The 26,199-nt window shown below is 38.4% G+C and overlaps 2 protein-coding genes across 2 annotated transcripts in view; both read left to right on the forward strand.

Annotated features, from left to right (window-relative positions):
* Positions 1 to 357, forward strand: part of MPP4 (membrane protein, palmitoylated 4 (MAGUK p55 subfamily member 4)) — a 40,416-nt gene extending 40,059 nt beyond the window's left edge. The window contains 1 exon segment of the mRNA XM_006878381.1: positions 166 to 357. Within this exon segment, the coding sequence (XP_006878443.1) occupies positions 166 to 357 (192 nt within the window).
* Positions 358 to 2,409: 2,052 nt separating this feature from the next.
* On the forward strand, positions 2,410 to 26,199 carry TMEM237 (transmembrane protein 237). The gene is made up of 13 exons (XM_006862031.1): positions 2,410 to 2,427; positions 6,150 to 6,181; positions 6,845 to 6,855; positions 7,883 to 7,939; positions 12,506 to 12,643; positions 16,020 to 16,140; positions 18,171 to 18,328; positions 19,728 to 19,851; positions 20,299 to 20,490; positions 21,485 to 21,558; positions 22,197 to 22,284; positions 23,994 to 24,115; positions 26,132 to 26,199. Exons 1-13 carry the CDS (start codon positions 2,410 to 2,412, stop codon positions 26,197 to 26,199), a joined length of 1,203 nt encoding a protein of 400 aa, XP_006862093.1.

Consider the following 26,199-nt stretch of genomic DNA (forward strand, 5'->3'; position numbering starts at 1 on the left):
TTTCTACTCCCGTAAGGATTTACACCCTCGGAAACCCTGTACAGGGTCGCTATGGGTCGGAACCGACTCGACGGCACTTAACAACAACAACAACAACAACTTATCCAGATGTATAACAAACTCTATACTAATTCCATTTATCTCATTAAATCTGCCCTCCTGAAGGAGGAAGATCTATAAGAGATGGAAAATTTGGCCCAAAAAATGGAGACCCAGTTTGGCCAGTATTTTGATCATGTGATTGTGAATGACGACTTGCAAGATGCATGTGTCCAGTTGTTGTCATTAGTAAGGAAGGCTCAGGAAGAGCCTCAGTGAGTCCCAGCAACATGGATTTCCTCTAATACTGAATCTTAAGGAGGACTCCTGCATGATGTTGGAGTTTTAACACTGTACCATTGTTACATGTATCTGGAATAACAGCTGCAATAAAAAAATAGCACGCATTATAATGTGTGCAACTTTTAAAAATGCTGTTGTTGTTGTTGTTAAGTGCCGTGGAGTCGGTTCTGACTCTTAGCGACCCTGTACAGGGTTTCCGAGGCTGTAAATCTTTACCGGAGCAGAAAGCCTCATCTTTCTCCCGCGGAACCGCTGGTAGTTTCGAACTGCTGACCTTGCGGTTCACAGCCCGATTTGTAACCACTAAAATGCTGTAGTTTATTAATTAACCTTATTTGAAAATAAATGTGTATTGTATGATTATGTTGATTGGCTTTGGGGAACCGTTTTCCTTTACCTCCTATGCAAAAGTGGTGGAACATGAATGTGAAAATTTCAAGTTACTGAATAGTAGAAACTTCCCTTGATTTCCTAAGAAAATAAAGAAGTATTTCATTTCAGAGATTATGTTTTACTATATAAAACTTGTATGAAAATGTATCTGTTACATCGCGTTGTACACATTTCAGGCCTAGCATCAAAACCTCAGAAATTGCACTGCCCTCATTATTTACAAATCAGTCTACAAGGAAAAGATAATTCTTCTAATCCCAATTATGATTCGTCCTAAAACCCAATATCCACGTTTATGCCTAAATAGGGTAAGGGAATTTCATCTATACGACCAATAAGTGGGAAAACAACAAGATGGACATGCTATTATACTAAATCGCGTGATTCTTCCTTTCCCAGGGCTACCAGTCACTTTCCCTGTCCCTGTATCTGTTTATCTTCTCCATCATTCTCTGCTTTCTTCATATTCATTGCATTCTACCGCTCAGTTCTTTCTTCATCAAAACTAGAAGAAAATTAAGTAGAAACTTACATCGTAATCAGACTTAAGTGAGGCCGGGTTTGATTTTATGTTGTGGTTCGTTGAGAGAGCAAAAAGTTCTCCAAAGATTGTTTACACAGTTGTGGGATGGAGTATAAGTAAGCGGCGAGAATGTGAGGATTGCCTGTACCAGCATACACTCCAGCTCCCGGAAATGTTGGGCCTCGGGGTAAGCTAGTTGGTCCCTGACTGACGACGTGGAACACTGTCTTCGCCTCGGAACCCTGGGCCCAGCCTGGCGGAGTCCTGACGCTGGAGGCGGCTGCTGTTAGTCAGGCGGCCCCGAAGCCCCCGCCTCCCGCAGGTCCCAGAGGCCGGCGTCGCGGGGAGCCGCAAAGGCTGTTGCACCCAGGGAGTCCGGTGGGGAGAGAACCATGAGGTCCGAATCGAAGTCTTGGCTAGAGGAGAACCACCTGGTGAGCAGGAGGGGCACATAGGCCACACGAGGTGGTGGGGGTGGAGGGTGGGCGCCCTAACTGAGCAGCCGCCCCAGTGGTGGGGCCGACGCCAGCCGGCAAGGAATAAACTGGAAGGGCCTATTTGTGGGGTGCGCGCGTCTGCTATTCGGCGATCAGGGATTGGTGGTGGTGGTGGAAATTTGTCCTCAGGAGACCGGGACCCCCAACTCTTGGAGCCAGATGGAAAGCTTCCAAGGACCAACACGCCTGCGTTGCCATGACGACACCGCACCAACCGGTCCTGGCTATAGCGAGTGTAGGTGCTGCAAGCGAGGATCCTAATACCTCAGGGAGGGTTCTCAGCCATCAGCTAAGCAAGAGCTGTTTGCAAGCCCAGACTTTTATTTACTGCCTTCCCTCACGTCCCCCAAACAAATCACTGCAACCACTCGAGAAACCGCGGAGACAACTGTTGTTGCAGCCCTTTGTCCTACGAAGTCTCTTCTCTCGAACACATCAGCCTTGTCCTCGGCTGCCCTTTTCCCGCAGGAGTGGATTAGATGGGTCAAGCCTGTCGCGACGACTCGCTACATCCGGACCGGACCCCCGGGGAGGCCGTGGGCAAGGAACGGCCAGTACCGCGCAACCGGATGACGCGACTGCGCCTGCGCGCGCGGCCGGAGGCGGGTGTGTGAGGGCGCCGGGCCGGGGCTGAACAAGCTCGGCTTGCATGAAATGGAAAAGAAGCAGGTGGTAAGGGAGACCTGATTACGTATTATTTCTTTGGATTATTAAGAGTGTGTCTTCAGTTGAGAAGTCCTGCGTTTGAGGAACTTTTAAATTGTTTTTCTAGGTGGTTGAAACATCATTTTTGCGGGACTTTTGAAATGTGAAGTGGATTACTGAGCGAACTGGGGTCCTTAGAACGCTATTGCAGCATCTTTAGAACAATAACACTTTCATCTTTTTTTCTAGTTTCAATTTTGACTGGAAAGTACTAAATTATAGCATATGTATTAATATGCCGTCAGAATGAGTGGATTGCTAAATCAAATAGTTGTAGAACCAGCTACAAGAATGTAAAATTTATTCCTGTTGATTCATTGTCCTCTGCAAGCATCATGACGTCAGAGTAATGTTACACTGATGTCTGGGTATTTATTTTAGTATTTTCTTTTGAAAGATTCCAGAATGTTAATTTAATGTAATCCTCTCTGGACTGTAAACAGCGTTTCATATTCGTGTAAAACAGCATAAAATTTAGAAAGTTTTTCTTCCCCCTTTCTTTTGCCCTAAAATCTAGTCTTCTTGCTGTATTCAGAGTGACCTTCTAAATAAGTGTCTTTAGAAACAAGTGTAACTTGCTACAGTTTGACAAACTTGACCTATAGTTATGGATGTAGTAGCTCAAAATACCAACTGAGAAGGAAGGCGTCTTCACATCAAGGATCAAGCCTATCCCCTCTGTACACAGGGTTGATAGGGATGTGCAACTTAAACAATGGCTATCTAAAATGGGGGAGGGGGCAATAAAGGCACAAAGTGGCTGGGTCACAACTTTTCAAGAGAGAGTTTAGTTTCAGAGCGAGCAGGGGAAGGTAAAATCCCCAATGAATAGTTTTCATCTTGTCTTGAAAGGAGATGGGGGTAAGATTCTTGATTCAATAGTGAGTTATTATTATCATGACTAATAGCAGTGGTTACAACTGTAAAGGTAGAAGTTTTGTAACATAAAGGGGCGAGTAGTTAGTCTTACATTATGGGAACAGAGGACCCTAGGACCATCAAGGGAGAAGAGCATGAGCCGAATGTGGGACCTATCCAGAGGAAGGAACTACACCAGAGATGGAGGCAGAGATGAGGACATGGATAGATAGGGAAGCTGAGAACTCTAGACTGATGGAAAGAGAAAGGCTGTGTACAGCTGGCGGACAGGAGGCAGGCTTGTAGAATGTGCCCTTTGGTTGTTTAAATGATTATATATTCCTGCGTGTTTTTGTGTACATTAAAAAAAAAGAGAGAATAGAAGCAAAAAATTATAAAATAAGTGTCTTTAAATCTCTCCATTGGCTTTTTATTAAAATGAAAGTCAGACTCCTCCCCTTGGTCTGCAAGGCTCTAATTAATCTGTCGCACTGTAGGATACACACTCAACCTCAAGGCTGGTTTGAACTTCAAGGGTGGTAGTTCAAACTCACCAGCCGCTCTGGAAACCCTATGCAGGGTCACTGTGAGTCAGAACCAACTCAACTGCACTTAACAACAACTACCTACCTCTGAGGAGTCTTGGTGTGGCACTTGCAGGATAACATACTGGACCGCAAGGTGGGTTTGAACCACAAGGTCTGTGATTTAAACCACCAGCGGCTTCTCAGAATCTAGAGAGGGTCGCTATGAATTAGAACCAACTTGATGACACTTAACAAAACAGCAACCTACCTCTGGGTGCGCTGAGGCTCTGTGAAAGAAAACTGGACTGCTAACCACAAGTTGAATAGTTCGAGCCTACTAGCCATTCCGCAGGAGGAAAATGGGGCTTTCTGCTGCAGGAATGATTTACAAATTCAGAAACCCGATACAAGGTGGCAATGAGGCAAGCCTGAATCAACGGCATACAGCAACAATCTACAAGTGTGCTGCAGCCTGCTGGCCTGCCTTTTTAGCTGGAACATTCCAACTAGACTTGGAGGAGTTGTAATCCTCTGCTTGAAATGTTGGTCATTCAGTCTTCAGTTCAATTATCTCAGACTGAAAGGCAGTTCAGTAGTGCTCCTCATCTTCCTTCATTCACTAACTCAGTATTCTTTATTAGTTATTTTTTTCTTCTAATACTTGGACACTAGAATGTAGTAAGTTCATGAGAGCTAGGACATCTCTGTTTTGCTCATTAATGTATTCCCAATCCTAAAATCAAATCCTGGCCTGCAGATAGAGAGGAAAGTAAAAAGGAAGAAATTGTACATGAAATTCTGAAATAGTAGAATAAATTTTAAAAAAAGCCCATCCCATTCTCATTAGTGCCTCCTAGACTTTACTGATAGACATGGTGAATTAGATCTGAGGATACTAGTCTGATGCATTATAGTTTTCTGTCATATTTGAGCAATAGGCTTTTTAAAAAAGAATAGCTTCTTGGGATTATACTCACAAATATGTATAGATTTGGCAGAGGATATTTCTACATCCGTAGTTGTATGTGCTGAATATCTATGAACATGGTAGAGCATACAGGGGGCAAAGTTATGAAAACTAATTAGCCATAACCAGACATCTTGAGGGAATGAGTTGCTGGGCCCAGGAGCTCAGGATCATAGTTTCAGGGGACATTAAAGTTAATTGAAAGGAGCTCTGGTAGGTTAGTGGCTACCAGTTGGGCTGCTAACCTCAATGTCGGCACTTCAAAACTATCAGCCATTCCGCGAGAGAAAGATGAGGCTTTCTGCTCCCATAAAGATTGACAGCCTCGGAAACACTAGGCAGGGTCACTATGAGTGGGAACCAGTACTACGGCACACCACCACCACCAATAATAATTGATATAAAACATAGTCCTCAGACAATACTCTACATTATACTTTGGGTGATCTAAAAAGCTTGTGAGTGGCCATCTGAGGTGCAACTATTGGTCTCTCCCTGTCTAGAGCAAAGAAGAGTAAAGGAAATCAAAGACATAAGGAAATAATTAGTTCAAAGGACTAAGTGATACCCTTCCCCTCTCCCCAGCCTTCACTACCCTGAGACCAGAAGAACTAGATGGTGCCAAGTGACCACTGCTGACTGCGCAGAAAGGGCTCACAACAGAAAGTCCTGTATAGAGTGGGGAAAGCATGTGGAACAAAACTCAGAATCATAAAAAAAATAATAATAAAACAGTAAGACCAGGCTTACTATTCTGATAGAGTTTGGTGAAACCCCTGAGACACCCTTTAAGCCTGGTAGTGAACTCACCTCCTTGGTCACCGTTAAGTCAAATGATAGGCCTGTAAGGTGAATGCTAGCACTAGGGAGGTAGCCACTTTATTACAACCAACAACCATACAAGATCAAAAGGGCAGCATTTGCCCACGTCCTGGTGTGGTGCTGTGGGCTAATGTGTCAGACTGCAAAGTCGTTTGAACTGCAAGGTCGGTGGTCCAAGCTCACCAGATGCTCCTTGGAAACCCTATACGGGTCGCTATGGGTTGTAATCCACCCGACGGCACTTCTCAACAACAAATGCTCAGAAGGATGAAGGTAAATGGAAACTGTGGGGAAGGCTATGGGAAGAGTGCAGTTACATTGTGGTGATTGTAATTAGTGACACAAAACAAAATGTGTATGAACTGTTGAATTAAAAAAACAAGTTTTCTCTGTAAATTTTCACCCAAATCATAAAAATAAATCAATAAAAATCAAGACTGGCTTCATGGTGTGGAGGTAAATAAAGTAATGATGATCCAGGCTTTTACTTACAACTAGTTTTCTCCTTCTTCCAGCGTCCTCCACGAGTGCTTCCACCGGTGCCAAGGTAAAAATAATTTTTCGTACTCATTATTGGACTTTAAGAAGTACAGAATGAATAAAATGAAAAAAATGTTTTGACTTGTACTATTGCAAATTTATGATTTAGAAAAGACTCCCTAAATTGTTTTTTGAAAGGTCTTCCTAATCTTTTAAAGGTAGGAAGTCTTGGAATCATTAAGATCAGAATTATGATTAAATGTTTGATTTAAAAATCTGAAGGTTAACAGGATATAATAGTGCTTTAATTAAGACTGTTTTAGTGTTTTGTTTATCAGAGAATTGCTTATGAGAATGTTTACCAGAATTCTGGCCCTCTTTTGTTTGTTAGAATAGTTTCCTCAGAGTTTAAGCTGATTTTGTCCCTGAGAAAAAGAAAGAGTTCTTAATCTATGTAATCCACTTTACTAGTAGGCAGAAGGGTATGTATACGTAGGTTCATAACATATTGGGGTTCTTTTATTAGTTGTCTTATTAAGTAGCTTATTATTTGTAAATGATGAATTAGTTTGCAAACTAGCTGACATTGTGTGAAAGCTAACTGTATTTTAAATTTGTAATGATTTAAGCATATTTTGAGTCTGTCACTATCATAGATTTCTAATTAATAGAATTTCTTCTTTTTTTGTCTTTATTCTACTGATTTAATTTGGTTGATGCCATATAAAAGTGCTGTTCAAGGTGAGTTAGTTCACTGTAAATATAAAACTTTATAAATATAGTATTTGGTATTCAAAATACCATCATGTTTCTCTTAAAAACTGACTCTGAATGGTCTCATTCATAATATTACTAAGTACCTTTATTCCTAAACTTATTATTCATCATAATAACCTCCCTTGACTGCCATTTTTGAATGACATTTGATATATAACAACACTGCTGACTTTTAGAAATGTAAACGTACTTATCCCTGAATGGAGTCACCAGGAGTGTAACTGTTAGCTAGGCCGTTTATCTCATTTAGTCAGGCTACCATAGGCTAAACTGTGATAATAACCCCCACATCTCAGTGACTTACTAGCTCACAGGTTTCGTTCTGGTTCATGTCAATAACACCGTGGTCTGTGGCATCCATCCAGGGTGGTTTCCTGTATTACCTCTTCACTAATGCCCTCATGGTCCAGGCTAATTCCATCCTGTGGCTTCCTCAGTTGACACAACAAGGGAAGAGAAAACTTGAAGGCAGTTTGCTCAATGACTCCTACAATGTTTTGGCCCCCAAACAACAGAGATCACATTTGCTCATTGCCTACTATCCAGAGCCAATCATAGACCATGTCTAATGATTGTTATTGTTGTTGTTAAGTGAGTTGGTTCTGACTCATAGTGACCCTGTATAGGTTTCCGAGAAGTGGCTGATGAGTTTGAACTGCCGACCTTGTGAGTCAAATTGACCTTTCAGTTCAATGCTTTATCCCACAGCGCCACACCAAGGGGCTAGAAAACATGCAGGGATAGACGGTATTTAGTGAGAGAACTCTGTCTACATCCATTTGTAACGTTGCCCAGCAGTATTACTGGTACAACACCCTGGACTCTGTCTGTGTTGACTCCTTGCCTTATTCCTCTAATGTGAAAAATTGGATTGGGCCCAGGGAAGAGTGGGAAAAGCCTTCCTCACTAAAAGTTCTTCTCTAACTGTTCTCTACATTGAATTTTAGGCAGCCTTTTGTGTTGTGTTTTTAGTTGTTTTTCTGTTTTATAGATGACATCCCACTAAATCGTCCCAAGAAAAAGAAGTCCAGGCCAAAAAACACCCTAGGTAAGAAGCTCTTTATTGTGTGGGATCACAAGTTTCCCTAGGACCTCAGGTATAATACACAGCACAAGTAGGGTAGAGGCAGTCTTGTAGCAGTCCCAAGTCCCTGCTGTGGTGAGGACAGTATTAAGGCTAGGTTATTTGAAGGAGTGGGCTTCCTGGTGATAGTAAAGGACAAGGCAGTGAGTAACCTAAAGAGTGCCTTAGAAACATTCGTGGGTTGTGCCATCTAAGCTCTTACTTTCACAGTGTTCTCAGACTCTTGGAAGTCCTTTATCCCTAGACAACGTAAGTTGTATTAAGTTATGCAGGTTCTAGATCCTCAAACTTAATACTGGATTTAAAGAGCTGTAGGGTTCTTGGATCCCTGATTTCAGTCCAAGCACTTCTACATTTGAGCATGAGTCTGAAGGCAAGTCTGCATCATCCAGGTATTAAAGCTGCAAAAATGAGTATGTTCTGCACATTTTTTGTTTGAGTTATCCCTAATAATTCTGGATATCTTGCCAGTAACTCAAGCTCAACATGTTCAGAATTTGTCACTACCTAAATCAAGTAGTTTTTACTTCCCATAAATTTCTCATCATGGAATTCCTACTCTACCAGTTTACTCTGTCTTTAACTGCCCCCCTTAATTCATGAACAAAACATTGCCCTATCCTTTGCCTCCTCATAATTGTTGATATACATAGAGAAAAATAAGGGAGAGGGGAGAGATGAGTGTATACCTAACAACATATAGACACAGAACTACCAAAAAAAAAAAAGGTCAAAGAGATCTAGATTTAGGAAGATGCTCAGTTAAACAGTGACTCATACGTACAGGCTTAGAAAGGCCGCAGGTAGAGGGTGCCATACAGGGGCAGCATGAGGGGACAGAGGTGTGGGTCTAATCAGTGTTTCTTTTTAAAAAAATGCACACACACAAAAAAATTAGTGCTTTAGACAAAGAAGGGAATAAATATTGCCAGGCTTTTATAGGTATTGTTTTAGTTTATACTTAATAGTTTTAAAGTTCAGATATTGTTGAATTTTAATTTTCCCCTCAGCTTAATGCTATTTAATAAAGGAAGAGTCTGTGTTTATGAAGTAGTGGGTTCTTTCTGTGTGATTTGGAGATACTCATGATAAAAACTGAGAGTTACTTTAAAATTATGTCTAATAAGGAATATTATATTTTCTGACTTTATATATATTTTGTTTCTGGAAAAGCAGCTGTAAATAAAAGTGATTTAAGGTGAATATTTGTTTTTGAAAACATTTTTGACTCAGGATTTCTGACTCAGGTGTGATTTTTTGACATGGCAATAGATACCGTTTTCAGTCAGAGTGTTGTTATATGCTGTGGAGTTGGTTCCAATTCATAGTGACCCTTATATAGGGCTTTCAAGATGCAACAGGTGGGTTTGAACCACCTACCTTGTGGTTAGCAGTCCAGTGCTTATCCTACAGTGCCATACCAGTATTCCTAGTCAAAGAGTTGTTGTTGTTAAGTCCTTTCAGTTAGTTCTGACTCATGGGGACCTTTATAAAATTTCCGAGGAGTGCATGGTAGGATTGAACCACCGACCTTGGGATTAACAGTCCAATGTTTATCCTATAGCACCACATCAGTACTTCAGTTAAAGACTTGTGTAAGTGCCATTGAGTCAGTTCTGAGGAGCGGCTAGTGGGTTTGAACCACTAACCATGCAGTTTAAACTGACCTTGTGGTCCAGTGCTGATCCTACAACACCACACCAGGACTCTTCAGTTAAAGAGTTGTTGTTGTTAAGTGCTGTTGAGTTGGTTGTGACTCATAGTGACACTGTATAGGGTTTACAAGGAGCGGCTAGTGAGTTTGAACTGACTTTGTGGTTCGAACCGATCTTACTTTATCCCCCAATGCCACACCAGTTAAAGAGTTGTTGTTGTTAAGTGCCATCAAGCCGATTCTGACCCATAGCGACTCTGTGTAGGGTTTCAAGGAGCAGCTGGTGTGCTTGAACCACCAACCCTGCAATTCAAACGACTTTGCAGCCTGACACATTTGCCCACAGCACCACACCAGGACTCCAGTTAAAAAGCTAAAGACGTGTGCTGAAGACCTGGAGGGTACGGGGGAAGGATTGCTTGGAGGGGATTGTAACCATGGCAATGAGAGACAATATATGATAGAATGAATGTAAAACTAATGTTCTCCCATGTAAACTATCACATAATTCACAATAAAACATTAAAAAAAAAAAAGAGTTAAAGACTACTCCATCTTAAATGATTGAAACAAAACTAACCCTCACACAATTGCCATATAGTCAACGCCAGTTGTGGTGTCCCCATGTGTTTCAGAATAGAACTGTGCTCCGTAGGATTTTCAATGGCTGGTTTTGGGAAGTAGATTAGTAGAACTTTCTTCTAAGGAACCTCTGGAGGAACCAGAACCACCAGTCTTTTGGTTAGCAGCTAAGTTTGGTAACCATATATACCACCCACGGACTCCAATCTTAATTTGTAACACTGTACAGTATGTTTTTTCAGAGCATGTGAATTAGATCCTTGTCATTTAAAAATTTAATTTGATACACTATGCAGGGTGTATTTGGAGTATGCAGTATATAAAGTTCTTACTGATTGTGTGGTGCTATAAGATAAGGTACTGAAATGCAAGGTCAGTTTGAACCGCAAGGTTGCTGGTTCAAACCCATCAGCTGCTCCGTAGAAACCTTATGCAAGATTGCTATGGATTCGAACCAACTCAACAGCATTTAACAACAACAGCATGACAAATAATATTATTAATATATTATTGTTTCTGTTATTAAGAATATGTTATTATGTTTGAAATTAAAGCTTAGCTACAAAATCAAGGTTTTGTTAAAATATATTATTTTGTGCATTATCTACTGACAAAAACTTGTTGTTGTTAAGTGCCGTTGTGTTGGTTCCAACTCACTATGACCCTGTATAGAGTTTCTGAGAAGCAGCTGGTGGGTTTGAACCAACAACCTTGTGGTTCATATTGACCTTGCAGTCTATCACATTATCTTGTAGTGCCACACATTCCATTATTTGTAATAAATATTACTAATTGGTAATAATGTATTAATAAATAATGGAGCGTGGTGGCTCCATACAATAAGCACTGGACTGTGAACCACAAGATCCACAATTCAAGCCCACCAACCTCTCTGCAGGAGAAAGATGAGACTTTTTGCTCCCGGGAAGATGTAAAGCCTCAGAAACCCTATACAGAGTTGCCGTGAGTCAGAATTGACTCCATAGCACTAAACATCAATAATAATTAATAATTATTAAGTGGTAATATATTCTTAATGCAAGATAGGAATGTACAATCATTAATGGTCTCTTGGTAGTATACATACTTTACTGTTCTTTATGACACTGTGTGGTAAGGAAGAAGAGGTATTTCTGTAGGATGGACTGCTAGCAATGAAATTATTAGTGTGATGTTGTTAGGTACCATCAAGTCAGTATCGACTCATAGCGACGTTATGCACAACAGAACGAAACACTGCCCAATCCTGGCCTAACCTCACTATTGTTGCCACGCTTGAGTCCATTGATACTGCCACTTGACCAATCCATCTCGGTGGGGGTCTTCCTCTTTTTCTCTGACCCTCTACCTTACCAAACATGATATCCTTCTCCAGCGACTGGTCCCTCCTGACAATATGTCCGAAGTATGAGAGGCAAAGTTTGGTCATGTACATTCTGTTTATTGCCTTCCGGGAAATTGTGAATATTTTCTCATGGCAGCATTTGAGAGTGCCACATCCTTTAAATCCTTGACAACATTGGACAAAATGATTCTTTTTTAAAAATTTTTGTCAGTTTAGTAGATAGATGAAAAGTAGCTTATTTCAGTTTGCATTTTCTGAATACTAGTGAGATTAAGTATCTTGTAATGTGATTGTGAATGCACTTACACTTTTTTTATAAAGAAGACCGACAAGGGAATGTAGTCAAGTATGATACCAATCTGCCAAAATTTGTTGAAATTCTTTTAAAGGATTTGATGGAGGGGAGTTGAAACAAATGACCAGATGAAGGGCTTTATAATTATTTGATGACTCCAGTTCTCCACGATGACTTGCTGTTGTTGTTAAATGTCATCAGGCCTGACTGATAGTGACCTTGCATAGGGTTTCCGAGATGCTGATGATGAGTTTGAACTGCTGACCTTGCAGTTCAAACCAACCTTGAGGTCCAGTGCTTGAATTACAAGCAAACTATATAGATGCTGATGAAAATTCTTAATGCATAAGGCAAGAGACTTCTTTATAGCAACAGTTCTATTATGTTTACCTTTTTGTAAGTTCCAAAGATATTTTATCCCCCTCTTTGTTCTAGCTCCTTTCCTTCCTAAGCCTTCCTTGTTCCCTCATTTTTTTCTTTTCTCAACCTAACACCTAAAGTGATAGGTTTCAGAAGGAAGGAAATCAAGATTTGGGCCCTAATCAGTTATGTAAGACAAGAGATTATTGTATAGCAAACTTTAAAGTCTCTTTTTTCTTGTCTTTTTGAAACTCAGTAGTCTGTTCAAATGATCCCATTTTTTCCACTCTTTAGTTAGTACCTCTTTGGATGGTCTTGTTCAGGCTGCTGTCATTAGGCCGTCTGAAGTCAGTGAGCCGCCAACTAAAGACCAAGCAGAACATACAGAAACTCCTGCTCAAAGGAAAAACAAGAAGACGAGACTCCTTCCTGGTATGTGAAAAACTGATGTTACGTGTGATAGCAGAGTTGTGATTTGAGGGGTTTCATAAAAACCCCTGCTGCAGACAAATTTCCCCTATCCATACCCTATAGGCTTTTTTGTTAATTTTTTTCTTTTGACTGTTCAAGTAACTCAAAGGGTTAAGTCAAGAATATTTTAGAAGATCACTTTTTAATCATATATGTATAGATTATGAGGAATCAAATTCAGAATCAGAACAAAGTTCAGTGGCAGATCCCAATCCAATTTAAGATTAGTAGTAAAAAGTTAGATTCTATTATAAAGTGTTGTTATTGTTGTGTGTTGTTGAGTTGGTTCCAGGTTGTAGCAGCCCTGTATATGATTTCTGAGGCTGTACATCTCAGGGAACAGAAAGCCTCGTGTTTCTCCTGCAGAGTGGCTAATGGATTTAAATTGCTGACCCTGTGGTTTACTGCCCCACATGTAACCCACTACACCATAGTGAAAAGCCAAAGCCATTGCCTCGAGATGATTCTGACTCCCAGTAACCCTATAGGAAGGGGTAGAGCTGCACTGTCTCCATAGGGTTCTCAAGGCTGTAAATCTGTACAGAAGCAGACTGTCAAATCTTTTTCTTACAGAACAACTGGTGGGTCTGAGCCGCCAGCTTCTCAGTTGGCTATGCACGTTAACTATTGTACTGCCAGTGTCCCTAATGAAACCATAGCCAGCACTCATAGAGTCTTACTATGCACCAGGTACTGTTCTCAAAGTAAGTGAAAGATTATGCCCTTTTTTATCCCTATGAAATTGGCAAGGAAACCTGGTAGTGCTGTAGGATAAGCACTGGACCTCTAATTACAAGGTTGGCATTTCAAATCCACCAGCCATTCCATGGGAGAAAGATGAGGCATTCCACTCCCTTAAAGGTGTACAGCCTTGGAAACCTGTACAAGGTTGCCCTGAGTGGGGGTTGGCTTGATGGCAGTGAGCTTTAGAGATATCAAATTGGCCGTGCTTTTTTCAGATTGCAAAATCTAGCGTTCCTGGGAAGTTGGTAGACTTGCATATGGCTGATAGTGTTAATTGGTACTGACTGTGTGTACTTCAAGGAATTGATACTTAGTAGCTACGGTACTTAAAGGCTGTTAACTGCAACACTATTTATTAGACTAGTTGTTGCTGTCAAGTTGGTTCTGACTTGTGTGACCTATGTAGAATAGAATGAGATGTCACTTAAATGATTAAGATGGACATAACACAAACTGTGGTCTTGTCAGTCATTTAAGAGCGTTATTGTCATTAAGTGCTGTCCAGTCAGTTCTGACTCACAGCGACGCTGTATAGGATTTCAGAAGCTCTACATTTTCTCATTAGCAGAAAGCTTCATTTGTCTCCCACGGAACGCCTGGCATGCTTGAACCACGAAATTTGTGATTTGCAGTACAGTGCGTATTGTATGAAGTTACCACACTCCCCATTGAAGAGAGTAGAGCCTAGTAATAGCCCAGTTATCTAACAAAATGATACTAGTTAAATAAGTCATATTTCTTTATTAAATGGAAACCAACTCTCCATTAAAAGGAGTGGTGAACTAGAACAGTGGCATGAAAAACTACCAATAATATAAGAGGGGAACTTCAAAACGTTCATGGAAAATAAAATTAAAAGATAATGGAATTTTTCCATAAACTTTTTGAAGCCCATTTTTATTGCTAAGTCAAAAACAAAGGTTATAAAACTGCATCATAAGATTCTATTTTTGTAAAATATATGTATAGTAGTCATATATGCATAGAAAAGAAACGAAAGGATATGCTGAGGTATTAACAGTGTAAGCTTTTTTTGAAGGAGAAATTAAATGTGATTTTTGTATTTTTTCTTTCTTATTTATATTTTCCATATATTGAGCATTTATGATTTTTATAATAGGGAGGAAAAAATTAATAGTTTTGTTATACTGAGCAAAGAGAAGAAAGGGAAGGTTGCTTATTAACTCATTAGTCACCATGGACAATTTACTACATGTTAGTTTTCCTGACTCTTAGAAAACAGCAGGTCTTGACTGGATGGGAAAATTATTTGGGTAGCAGAGTAGGAAATGGAAAGCTCAGGAGAACGAGACCTGACCTTGGGAGTCAAGTGGAAGTGAGATGCTATAATGCCTGGGCACACTTGGAGTCTGTGAGGAGAGAGAGAGGACAGAAGATGGAAAAGAGTCAGAAATGAGGCTCAGACCAGCCTTACCGACACTGGATATGGTTGATTTAAACCTACTTGAGTGGGTACACATTTGAAAATCAAGCCAGATACTGATTCCTCATTTTATAATTTTTGGAAAAATATAATAAAAATGGCTTAAACATTTTTAGTAAATTTAGGACCTAACTAAATTGTAAGCCAAAGTTTCGAGAACCTATCACTGTCATTCCAGAATACACCCAAGCTTGCAGATTTCTAACTTTTTCATTTCTGGGTTTTTTCGTTTTGTTTGTGCATTGTGTTTTGTTACTACATTCCATAGTAGCTTTTTGTATTTCCAGCCGAGGCTGTAAGTATACTTACTGAATTCCAGGGACTTGAGGCTATTCAGGGAGCGAGAGCCAGGACTTTGCAGCTAGGAAGCATAGTGAGGAGATTAGAATGCTCCATTGACTTGTTTAAACTTAATGCCATGTGTGTATATGGAGTCCATAGCAGGCCTCAGACTGCTGTCCATAGGAAGGTCTGTTACAACGTTGGGCTTGGGCTGGAGCTGGAACTTGACTGACAAGTAGTTTCCTACATTGATTAATAAAAACTCCCTCAGTGAGAAGGGTGCCTCACTGTGCCTAGATTGTACACTGTGATGTATGCTGAACACTGCTTCACTAGCCCTCAATCAAAGCCGTGGGTGCTAAGTTGCTAATGAGTTGCTCTTGTAGAGCTATGCCGCATGTGTTGTCAGCGTGTTGCTGGAGGAATTGGTATAACCTGTGCAGTCCCACTAAGACAGGACTCTTAAAAACGGGGACCTGGTTTCCTCTGGATTTTTCTCCATGCACTTTTTCTTCTTGCTAATTTTGCTCTATAGTTTGTCTGTACAGCAACAAACTAACTGTGCACGTAATGACTTCAGAATTCTTATAGTGAACTCACCAAACCTTGGGGTGGTCTTGGGGACCCTTGACATGACCTGGGTATAACATGACATAATTGTTTTCCATATAGTTTTTACTATAATTTCGAAATTTGTGTTGAGCATTTGGAAGTGTAAAGCTTTTAAAATTAAAAATTAAAAAGATGGCAAAAACATGTTTTGCCCAGTTAAAATTTTCAAAGTTCTTTTGTCTTACAAAAATATTATGCATTTCTTTTCATTTTACATTAGGGTCATTTGAAAACTTAATTTATTTTATTTTTCAGAATTGGAGACTTCCCTCTCCCAAAAGAAGGCATCTAGTCCAACTTTATTAAGAAACGAAAATGGCATTGATGTGGAACCAGCTGAGGAGGCAGTTATTCAAAAACCTCGAAAGAAGACAAAGTAAGAATTCATGTGTCCTTCTAAACAGTCTCCAGGGATCTCCTGATGCTTAATTTGGAGCTCACAAATGTGTTTTGTTATTAAGTTTTATTAATTACTTGTAGCTGTATAGCTCTAGGGGAAGTAATGTTATAAAAGTATGAGTTGTGCGTACACCTATGGATGCAGTAGTTCAAAAGAGGGAACAAATCTTTATAGTGAGGATCATTCCCACCCCTCCATACGCAAAGTAGACAGGGATGGACATCTTGGACATTGGTTACCCAAAATGGGGGAACTACAAAGCCAAGAAGTGACTGGCTTACAAGCTTTCAAGAGGGAGCCTAGATCCAGAGGGCACAGAGGAAGGTACAATCTCCACTGAATAGTATCCAGTCTGCTTGGGTGGGGCTGATGAAAGGAGATGGGGATAGGTCTCTTGTGTTACAATAGTGAATAATTGTTATCAGGACTGACTGTGAGGGTTGGAAATGTAAAGGTAGACATTTTGTAGCAAAAGGAAGGGAGTGATTGACTTTGCAGTCCAGAAGCAGAGGTCCCTGGGACCATCAAGGGAGAAGAGCAGAGTGCAGGACCCTACCCAGAGAAACAGTGACGCCAGAGATGGAGGCAGAGATGATGACCTAGAGAGATGGAGCAGCTAGAGACTCTAGACCCAGAGAGGGAGAGGGGCTGTGTGCTGATGACCCGGGGGGCAGGCTTGCAGGGTATACCCTTTGGTTGATGAGACATGGAGGGGATTGTAACCATGACAATGAAATGATATACGATAGGATGAATGTGAAACTAATGTTCTCCTATGTAAACTATCACATTATTCACAGTAAAACATTAAAAAAAAATTGGAGATCAGATGGAGACCAGCCAAACTCAGGCTCCAGAGCAAGCAAGCAGACTTCCCAAAGCATTCCTATATATTTGACCCAGACCACAACCCTAAGGAAATTAATGTGGTGGGCCTTGAGTTGCACCTTCTAGTAAGGTGGGGACATCCTTAATCCTTTTTGTTCTTGTCAAGTGCTGTCTGCTTCAATCAGACATACAGCTTTGTATAGTGTATCTTAGAAGCAGCCTAAACATAGTAACAATTGTGAGAATCTCACAGGACTAAGCAGTAGCTCATTCTGTTGTATACATGGTCATTATAAGTAGCAAATGAGTTGTTGACTGTTGACACATAACAATAACAAAAACATACTTTATGTGGTGAATATATACAAATTAAAATCTATTAAAAATCTATTAATTAAATATATATATTTGTCTTTTCAAAAAAAGTATGAGTTGCATTTGAAGATAAATTTGAAAAGAATAGAGTAAAATGAAATATTATACTTAAAAATTCTTGGGAGCTGACTCTCAAGGAACATAGAAGATTTTTGCATAAGTAACAAAAAGTTATTTATAATATCAACAAAATAAGCTACTATGATTTATAGTCTCATGTAGTCACAGAACTCAAACTTGATTATTTCAGCAAATAAAAAATATATTTTAGCATAGGAAAACAAGTCTTAGGAACTATATATCCCTAATGTTGGTATTTGAAAAATGTTTCTACACACATTGATCAGTATCTGTCTGTTGTTGTTTTGTGCCGTGGAGTTGGTTCTGACTCATAGCGACCCTGTACAGAGTTTCCGAGGCTGTAAATCTTTACAAAAGCAGAGAGCCTCATCTTTCTCCTGCGGAACAGTTGGTAGTTTTGAACTGTTGACCTTGCAGTTCACAGCCCGATTCGTAACCACTACGCTACCAGAGCTCCTACTATCTGTCTAGAATCATATAATTTAAAATCTCCAAAGAACATTAAAAATTTAGTCGATTTACTTTATTTTCCAGAGGAGAAAACTGAGACCCACAGAAACATAGGTGATATATTGCAAATAACAAGTTATTAACAGATCCATGAATAGTAACTGAATTTCTTGACTCCAAGTCAGGTGCTCTTTCCATTGTATTCACTGAAAATGTGAGTCTGTAAAAATTCAATATTCATCCATTTTTTTTTACATTCTCCCTGATTCCAGGAAAACCCAGCCATCAGAATCACAGTATGCCAATGAGCTAGGAGTAGAAGATGAAGATATAATTGCTGACGAGCAAAGTAATCTAGAACAACAAACTGTATTTACTGCACCTACTGGCATTAGCCAGCCTGTAGGCAAAATATTTGTGGAAAAAAGCCGTAAGTACGTCTTTGTTCTGAGAGGTGAGCTGGTTAAAAATTATACAAGGATATCCTTTGGCCAAGGAATCATACTTCTGGATTTTGAATGAAGAAAATAAATAGAAATATGAACAAAAATTCATATACAAAGCTAGTCATCACAGTATTATTCATGAGAGTGAAGAAACTGTGAACAGCCTAAATGGGAAATCATTTCAGTATGTTATACTGTTTCTATACAATAATATATTGTATGCCATTAAAACTGTGGTTAGAGAAAATTTTTCATTTTATAACAAATCTCAGTGAAAAGTGAATCCCCACACACATACAGTGTGATCTCTACTATAGAAAAATGCATAGGCTATAAAGACTAGAAGGAAATAGATCAAAATATTGTGTTTATTTCTAGGTTGTAGGATTATGGGTGACTTTTTATAAAAATAAATCTCCACCCATCCCTGCTCATTTCTATATACTTTGCTTTACTTTTCCAGTTTTCTACAGTTGGTGATAGTGATAGTAGAGGAGTAGGTGATAATATAAATTTTACAAGTGAAAATAAATGAGAGACTATATAATGGTATACTAAATGGAGTTCTGCTGTGGCACTATAGGATAAGCACTGGGCTGTTAACTGCACGGTTGAAGATTCAAAGCCACCAACCACTTCTCAGAAATCCTGTACAGGGTCACTGTGAGTCAGAACTGACTCCATAGCATTTAACAAATCAACAACAAACCAGATTAAATAAGCAATAAAACATTGCAACTTTATTTTCTCTGAAAAAGTAGTTCTGAGATTGCATAGTGTATACTGGTTAAAAAACAGTGGATTGCATTATTTAAGAAAAATCTATCCAAAGCATGATTATGGCCATATTCTACTCTTATGATTATGCTGCCTAAGGAGCTAATTTGAAACATAAAAAAATTAGTTTAAAATTTACAGTACAGATTTTGTATAATTTATTTTACAATTTTGATTTGTAGCTCAGGAATCTTAGAGTTCTTGGCCAGTCAGCCACTGGTTGCATAAAGATACTAAATGCCTAACCTAGGGTCTCACAATTGGTTATGTCAAAGGTTCTAAATTTTATTCTGGATTGGAAGTTCATTAATGCATTTCATTCAAATAGAACTGATTTCTAAAGCTGTTTGTTACTTTAGCATCTGTTTTGGATTTATAAGAAAGTACATTGACAGTGTTTATTTTTCACAAAAGTCAAAAACTAGTGCCAAGTTCAAGCAATAAAAAGAAAACAACCCTTTGGAAATAGGGACTGAGTTAAGTGGAATTTTCAGATAGAAAAACAGCAAAGTCATTCTTGTCTGAGGGTTCTTAAGTATGGAGAAGTGAAAATGACTGCCAGATTTCACCTTGCAGGGGCTTAATAATTATTTCATGCATTCTTAGGACGATTCCAGGCTGCTGACCGTTCAGAGCTGATAAAGACCACAGAAAATTTAGATGTGCCAATGGACCTGAAGCCATCCTGGACGACCAGAGATGTTGCGCTTTCAGTGCACCGGGTTTTCAGGTGGCTCCATCTGTTTAACTTCCTAAATGTTAAAAAATGAGGCTCCTAATTGATTAGCAGAATTATATAAAGAAATTGGAAGGTCAGTAGGAAGATTTATCTTAAAAAGTTTTGGTCTTTTTCTTGAAGAAGGCTTCAGAAGAAAAGAATTTTCCCCCAAAGGCTATAAAATTTATGACAAAGTTTTTAAAAAGATTAACTACTGGATTCCATAATTTAAAAATATATATGTCTTGGTTGCTCAGTGCTATCAATGAAATTGACAACCTCAAATGATAAAGGTAAGAAATTACCTTAGTTAGATTTAATCAGTGTACTGAAAAGAAAAAACTTGTTTTTACATTTCTGAAATGTTGAATTTTATTCTTATGTGAAGAGATTTTTAAGACTGTTTTCAGCTTTCTATTTTAGTAATTCTTATATTATGTTAACTGCTTTTCTTCTCAGGATGATTGGTTTCTTTTCTCATGGCTTCCTGGCTGGCTGTGCTGTGTGGAATATTGTTGTGATATATGTTCTGGCAGGAGATCAGCTATCAAACCTTAAAAACCTTCTGCAACAGTACAAGACCTTAGCATATCCATTCCAGAGTCTTCTCTACTTGCTTTTGGCTCTAAGTACCATTTCAGCTTTTGACAGGTAAGACTTTTGTGATTGCAGATCCCTCTAAATTCAGGAGGAAATAGTGAACTAAATGTATCACTGACATGCTATAACAGTTTCAAAGTAGTATAAAGTCTCATAACTGGACTAATAAGCAATATTATGGTAAACAGAAAATATTGAAAGTCTAGAATTTCATTTTACTTGGATCCACAAATCGATGCCCATGGAAGCCGCAGTTATGAAATTAAATGATGTATTGTATTGGGCAAATCTGCTTCCAAGGTTTCTTTAAAGTGTTAAAAAGCAAAGATGACCATCTGAAGACTTAGGTGTGCCTGACCCAAGCTGGACAATGAAAAAGGAAGACCGTAGAAGAACTGATGCGTTTGAATGATGGTGTTGGCAAAGAATATTGAAAGTACCATGGACTACCAGAAGAAAAAAAAAAATCTTCTGGAAGAAGTACAGCCAGAATGCTCTTTGGAAGCTAGGATAGCGAGACTTTGCCTCACTCACTTTCAACATGTTATCAGGAGGAGCCAGTCCCTGGAAACGGACATCATGTTTGGTAAAATAGAGGTCATTGGAAAAGAGGAAGACCCCTAATGAGTTGAATTGACATGGTGGCTACATCAGGGGAATCAAAGGTAACAATAATTGTGAGGATGGTACAGGGTCAGGCAGTGTTCTATTCTGTTGTGCTTAGGGTTGCTAAGGATCAGAGGCAACTCGACAGCAACAATGATATGTTTGATAAAAGAAGGTAGTAGCTAGTGAAATTTTGTAGGTAAAATTTAATTTGTTTTGACAGGACTTCTTAACTCCAAAGGAATGCCTAAGATAGTTTTCCAGTTAAATGTTTTGTAAGTCATTTGTGAAAATAAGATATTCTTTCGTAGATGTTAAGTATAAACTATAACAAAGTCTGATAATGTACAAATTATGTAGTAGCATTCGAGTAGTGTCAGAGTGTAAAGTTTTATAAGTTGACAGTTGTACTATGACAAGAGAATTATGTATTTTCTAGGATTGACTTTGCTAAAACATCAGTAGCAATTCGAAGTTTTCTGGCTCTGGATCCAACAGCTTTAGCATCTTTCTGTGAGTAAATAATTTAATTGAATCACTTAGTAGTACTTGAGTTACACTGTAATTTTAAGCAGGAAAAATACTTTCATTTAAAAAACAGATTTTATGTTGCTACTTCTAAACATTATTTGTAGATGGTTAGTGAAATTTGATATTAAAAAACATGACAGGCATAATTTTGATAGACATATTTTTCAGTACAGGTTGATCTAAGTAACTTATAAAAATTAAATATTTTTCTCTGTAATACTTAGATTTTTTTAGCTTTTATAGTTTCTACTTGACATTAAACAGATTATTTTCAGTAACAAACATCATATCTTTCTGATGATTTGAATGCATTTGTATATGTTATGAGACTATTAATGAAACTAATTTTAGGACCTTCAGCAAGTTATTTAATTTTTTAAAAGATATTTGAGGTTCTTGTCAGTTCTAATGATGAAATAGTGAGCATCTTGAAAGAAAGTTTGTCACCTGTATCCTTGAAAAATAAAAATAAAATCAGTCTAATGTAATCAATTAAGTTAATTTCTTTTGTCTGTTAGTCACCAAAATAAGATACTTTGCCTTTAAAATCTTCTATTAATTCAAAATAAACTGGGTTGTTAAAAGTACATTATTAGTAATTTCATTTGTCTTTTTCTCAGTGTACTTTACTGCTCTCATACTATCTTTGAGTCAGCAAATGACAAGTGACAGAATCCACCTGTACACATTTGGTAATGGCAGCCTCTGGTAAGAATTCGCAGTAACATTTGCAACAGTTGATGGTAATAAACAACAGTGAAAAAAGTATTTACTTAATCTTCTTATCTTTCACATGTGTTCATCTGTAAATATTAATGGAGCCCCTGTTATTGTTTCTAAAACTATGGCAAGAAAATACCCAACCTGCTAGTTAGGGACAATACTGTTTGTAATGAAATGTCTGTTTTCTAGAAATGTGTTTTAGATCTGCAAGTTAAATCTTCACAAGACTGACGGGAGGAGCTGTGAACCCGCACCCCCAGTCAGGGAGCCTAATGCCCCAGAGCATCCTGATGAGAATGTGTAGCTGGAATAGACTCCAAAACCAAGCAGTACTAGACGCAAGCAGAATAGGGAATGCTTGCATTCCGGGTCAGTGACCAGCCAAGAAGCTGACAGAGTTGCTGAGATTCCAGTTTACAAAACTCAGAGGGCATTTTTAATTTATTTTTTATTTTTTTAACAGTGTGGTTAGGAGCACAGGATAAAGAGAGAAAGAAAATACAAGAGTGAGTCAAAAAGTATTGCTACTAGGGTTCCAGTTAATACATGCAAAGGTTTATTCCAAACAAAATGTGTTTAAACCTGTTTCTGTGATCAGTGGATGGCTGTAGACAAGTTCTCTAAGTGATAAACTTATCTTAGTCTCATTAGTGTGCCTTCAAAACTAATGTCTAATCAAAACAGTGACTTCCTAGAGGATCTGCTGGGCCAGTTAAATTCAAGGCAGTCAGCTCAGAAGGTGTGACAACTAATTTTTTAGAATTCTGAAGGAGTCATCTTGGTAGGGAGTCTTGGTGTGGTGCTGTAGGATAAACCACTGACCTCAAAGTCATTTTGAACTGCACAATCAGGGGTCCAGACCCACCAGTCGCTCCTCAGAAATGCTATATACAGGATCGCTATGTGATGGAACTGACTCCATGGCACTTAAAAACAATCTTGTAAGATTTTCTTCAAGGACACTAGATAGTCATTATTAAGATGTGTTAAGAAAATTGAAAACTGCATTGGTGAGAGAAATGCTGGGAAATTGTGCTGAGGAAGTTTTTCCATCATGACAATGTTGCACCTACTTATACTTTGAAGGTAGCAAGGACTGTCCTACGAGAATTTCATTGGAAAACCATACCTCATCCACCCTATAGCCCTGATCTTACCCCTTCAGACTTCTTTTTATTCCCAAATCTAAAAGAACATTTTCAGGATGCTAAAACTGCCATTTTAACATGGTGTAAATCAAAGAACACAGAACTCTTCGGGGAAGTGTTAGCAAGATGGAAACACCACCTTCAGAAGTGTAGAGACCTAGCTGGAAGCTAGTTCCAGAAATAATAGCTTCACATTTTTGTATTTTTGTTTAATAAGGGTTTCTATGATTTTGTAACAAAATTTTTGATTTACACATGTATACTTCATTCATGAATAGTGAGTGAGTGCCGTAGTTGTTGGGAGGGAAACTTCTCAAAAAGTTTTTTGGCAATGCTACAATTTCATTAATGTGTAAATCAGATCAGTTTAAAGTTCAGACAGCCTTTGGATTTTAATTCACATGATATGTGTATTTCATGCTCTCCTTGTTACCTGTTAACTCTCTAGGAGTGGATTGCTATTTTTTTTAAAGTTCATAGAATACATGTATTTAGATATATGAACCACAATAAAGACATTTCTAATGAGTTTTCCTATATTCTTAGGGCTGCAGGAATTGAAGAACAGATTCTCCAGCCTTGGATTGTGGTGAATCTGGTGGTAGCCCTTTTGGTTGGGTTAGCTTGGCTCTTTTTGTCTTATAGGCCTGGTATGGATCTTAGTGAAGGTATGAAAGAAAAATAGTGTAAGAATATCATGAAATGTTCTATAAGCATTTTGTATTTTATAGCTTACAATATAATGATAGCAAAAAAATTTAAAACAGACTAAAAAAGAGTAAAAATAAAAAGTGAAACAATGCTGAGAGAAGCAGGCGGAGTGCCTAGGAGAGCTGGCTCTGGGGTACTCATGGAGGGACTTCTGGGGCCCTTGTGCATAATTAGGGGGTATTTCTCATCTTTTAAGCCTTCGAGTAATTGATAGAAAATCTAGGCTCTTCACTTTTCTTAGTCTCTTTCTGATCAACATGCCTCTTAATTTGAAATATATTAGCTTCATCTATGTAGCTTCTCTGTTAGATACATAGTCAAGTGTATTATTCTAACCTTTATTTACCTGGTAAAAATTCTTCACCCTACATGATCTAATGAAGTGTTTAGTGATCCTACCCTTACTGTGTCCAGTATGAAGTGGAACACCTCTGAAGAAGTAAGATATTAACAAACTTCTAGTCCTTTTAGTAATACTTGAGGAACTGTTAGAATTTTTAGTGTAAGGTGAATTTCCTTGGTAGATGTTGTACAATTCCATCCTTCAGTCAATTTTATGGATATATTGGATATGACATTATTTAATTTCTTAAACATCTTGAAGATTTAACTACAATATGATTAACTAATTACAATCTGTCTTAGAGTTGAGAATCTCCCCAGCATTTCCATTTTAAAAACCAAGATGGAATATAATCCTGTTTATTTACATCCATGAAAATATCTATTTACATTATCATTAGCATGTTGTCTCACTGAATATCCTATTGATTTATTCTTTTGGATATATTTAACATATTTTAAAACATCTTCTTCGTCTTTGAATGCTTATTTTACTAGTTTCTTAATTTTTTTTCCTTTTTTTCTGGAATTAAAAAATTACATATGTATATGTATTTTTGTTATTGTATATTTTGTCAGCGTAATGCTTTTAAATGCAGAAACATGAATAAATAGCATTGTGATTGGGATTGAAGCTCATCTAGCTGGCTTGTACAGTAATCAGTGTTATTTACTAAATATTTCTGAATCCTGTTCTCTTTTAGGGTCATGTGAATTATAAAATCCAACACACTGCTCTTGAGTAGATTCTAATTCCTAGTGACTAAAGGACAGAGTAAGGAGCTCTGATAGCGTAGTGGTTACAAATCGGGCTGTGAACCTCAAGGTCAGCAGTTTGAAACTACCAGCTTTTCTGCAGGAGAAAGATGAGGCTTTCTGCTCCCATAAAGATTTACAGCCTTAGAAACCCTGTACAGGGTCGCTATGAGTCAGAACTAACTCCATGGCACATCACAACAACAAATAGGACAGAGTAACAATTCCCCACAGGGTTTCTGAGGCTGTAAATTGTTAGGGAAGTAGACGGACTCATCTTTCATACGCTGGAGGACTGATGGCTTCAGACTGCCTACCCCTTAGATAGCAGCCTATGGTACCACTAGGCTTTCTTATGTAAATTATATAACATTATATTTTTGTGTGGATAAAAAAATGTAAAATGAGGATGATATCAGGCTATTGGGTTGCTATGACAACTAAATGGGATCACACATTTACGGTGTTCTGACACAAACCTAATGTTAGTTCCAAGTCCTTCCTCATCATTTGTCCCCTACATTTGTGTTATCTGATTACTATAGAAGAGGCCTTTTAGCTTTGCAATGTCTTTCCTCTTCATGGATTCTCTAAGTGACTTAAATTTCCTGGTATAGTTTGTTTTATTGCTACTTATGTTTTATTTTTCAGAGGTTTGTAATGAATTTAAAACTTGAACGTTTTAAAATGCTAGATATGTACATTAGCTCATCTTTGAGTTGTGTGTTTCTATTAGAATTCTTACTTACACTTGATGATTGGCTTTTTGTTATTGTATATTTTGTTACTATTTCAAGAGACATTATATCTCAGTCAGAAAGCTTTTTTGAGGCACTGGGGAACAGTTTTAATTATGACCTGTTCTTCTCCCACAGAATTGATGTTCTGCTCTGATGTAGAAGAATATCCTGATAAAGATAAAAGAATCAAAGCCTCTTCATAA

This window comes from Chrysochloris asiatica, unplaced genomic scaffold, assembly GCF_000296735.1.
Source record: "Chrysochloris asiatica unplaced genomic scaffold, ChrAsi1.0 scaffold00045, whole genome shotgun sequence".
Taxonomy (NCBI): Eukaryota; Metazoa; Chordata; class Mammalia; order Afrosoricida; family Chrysochloridae; genus Chrysochloris; species Chrysochloris asiatica.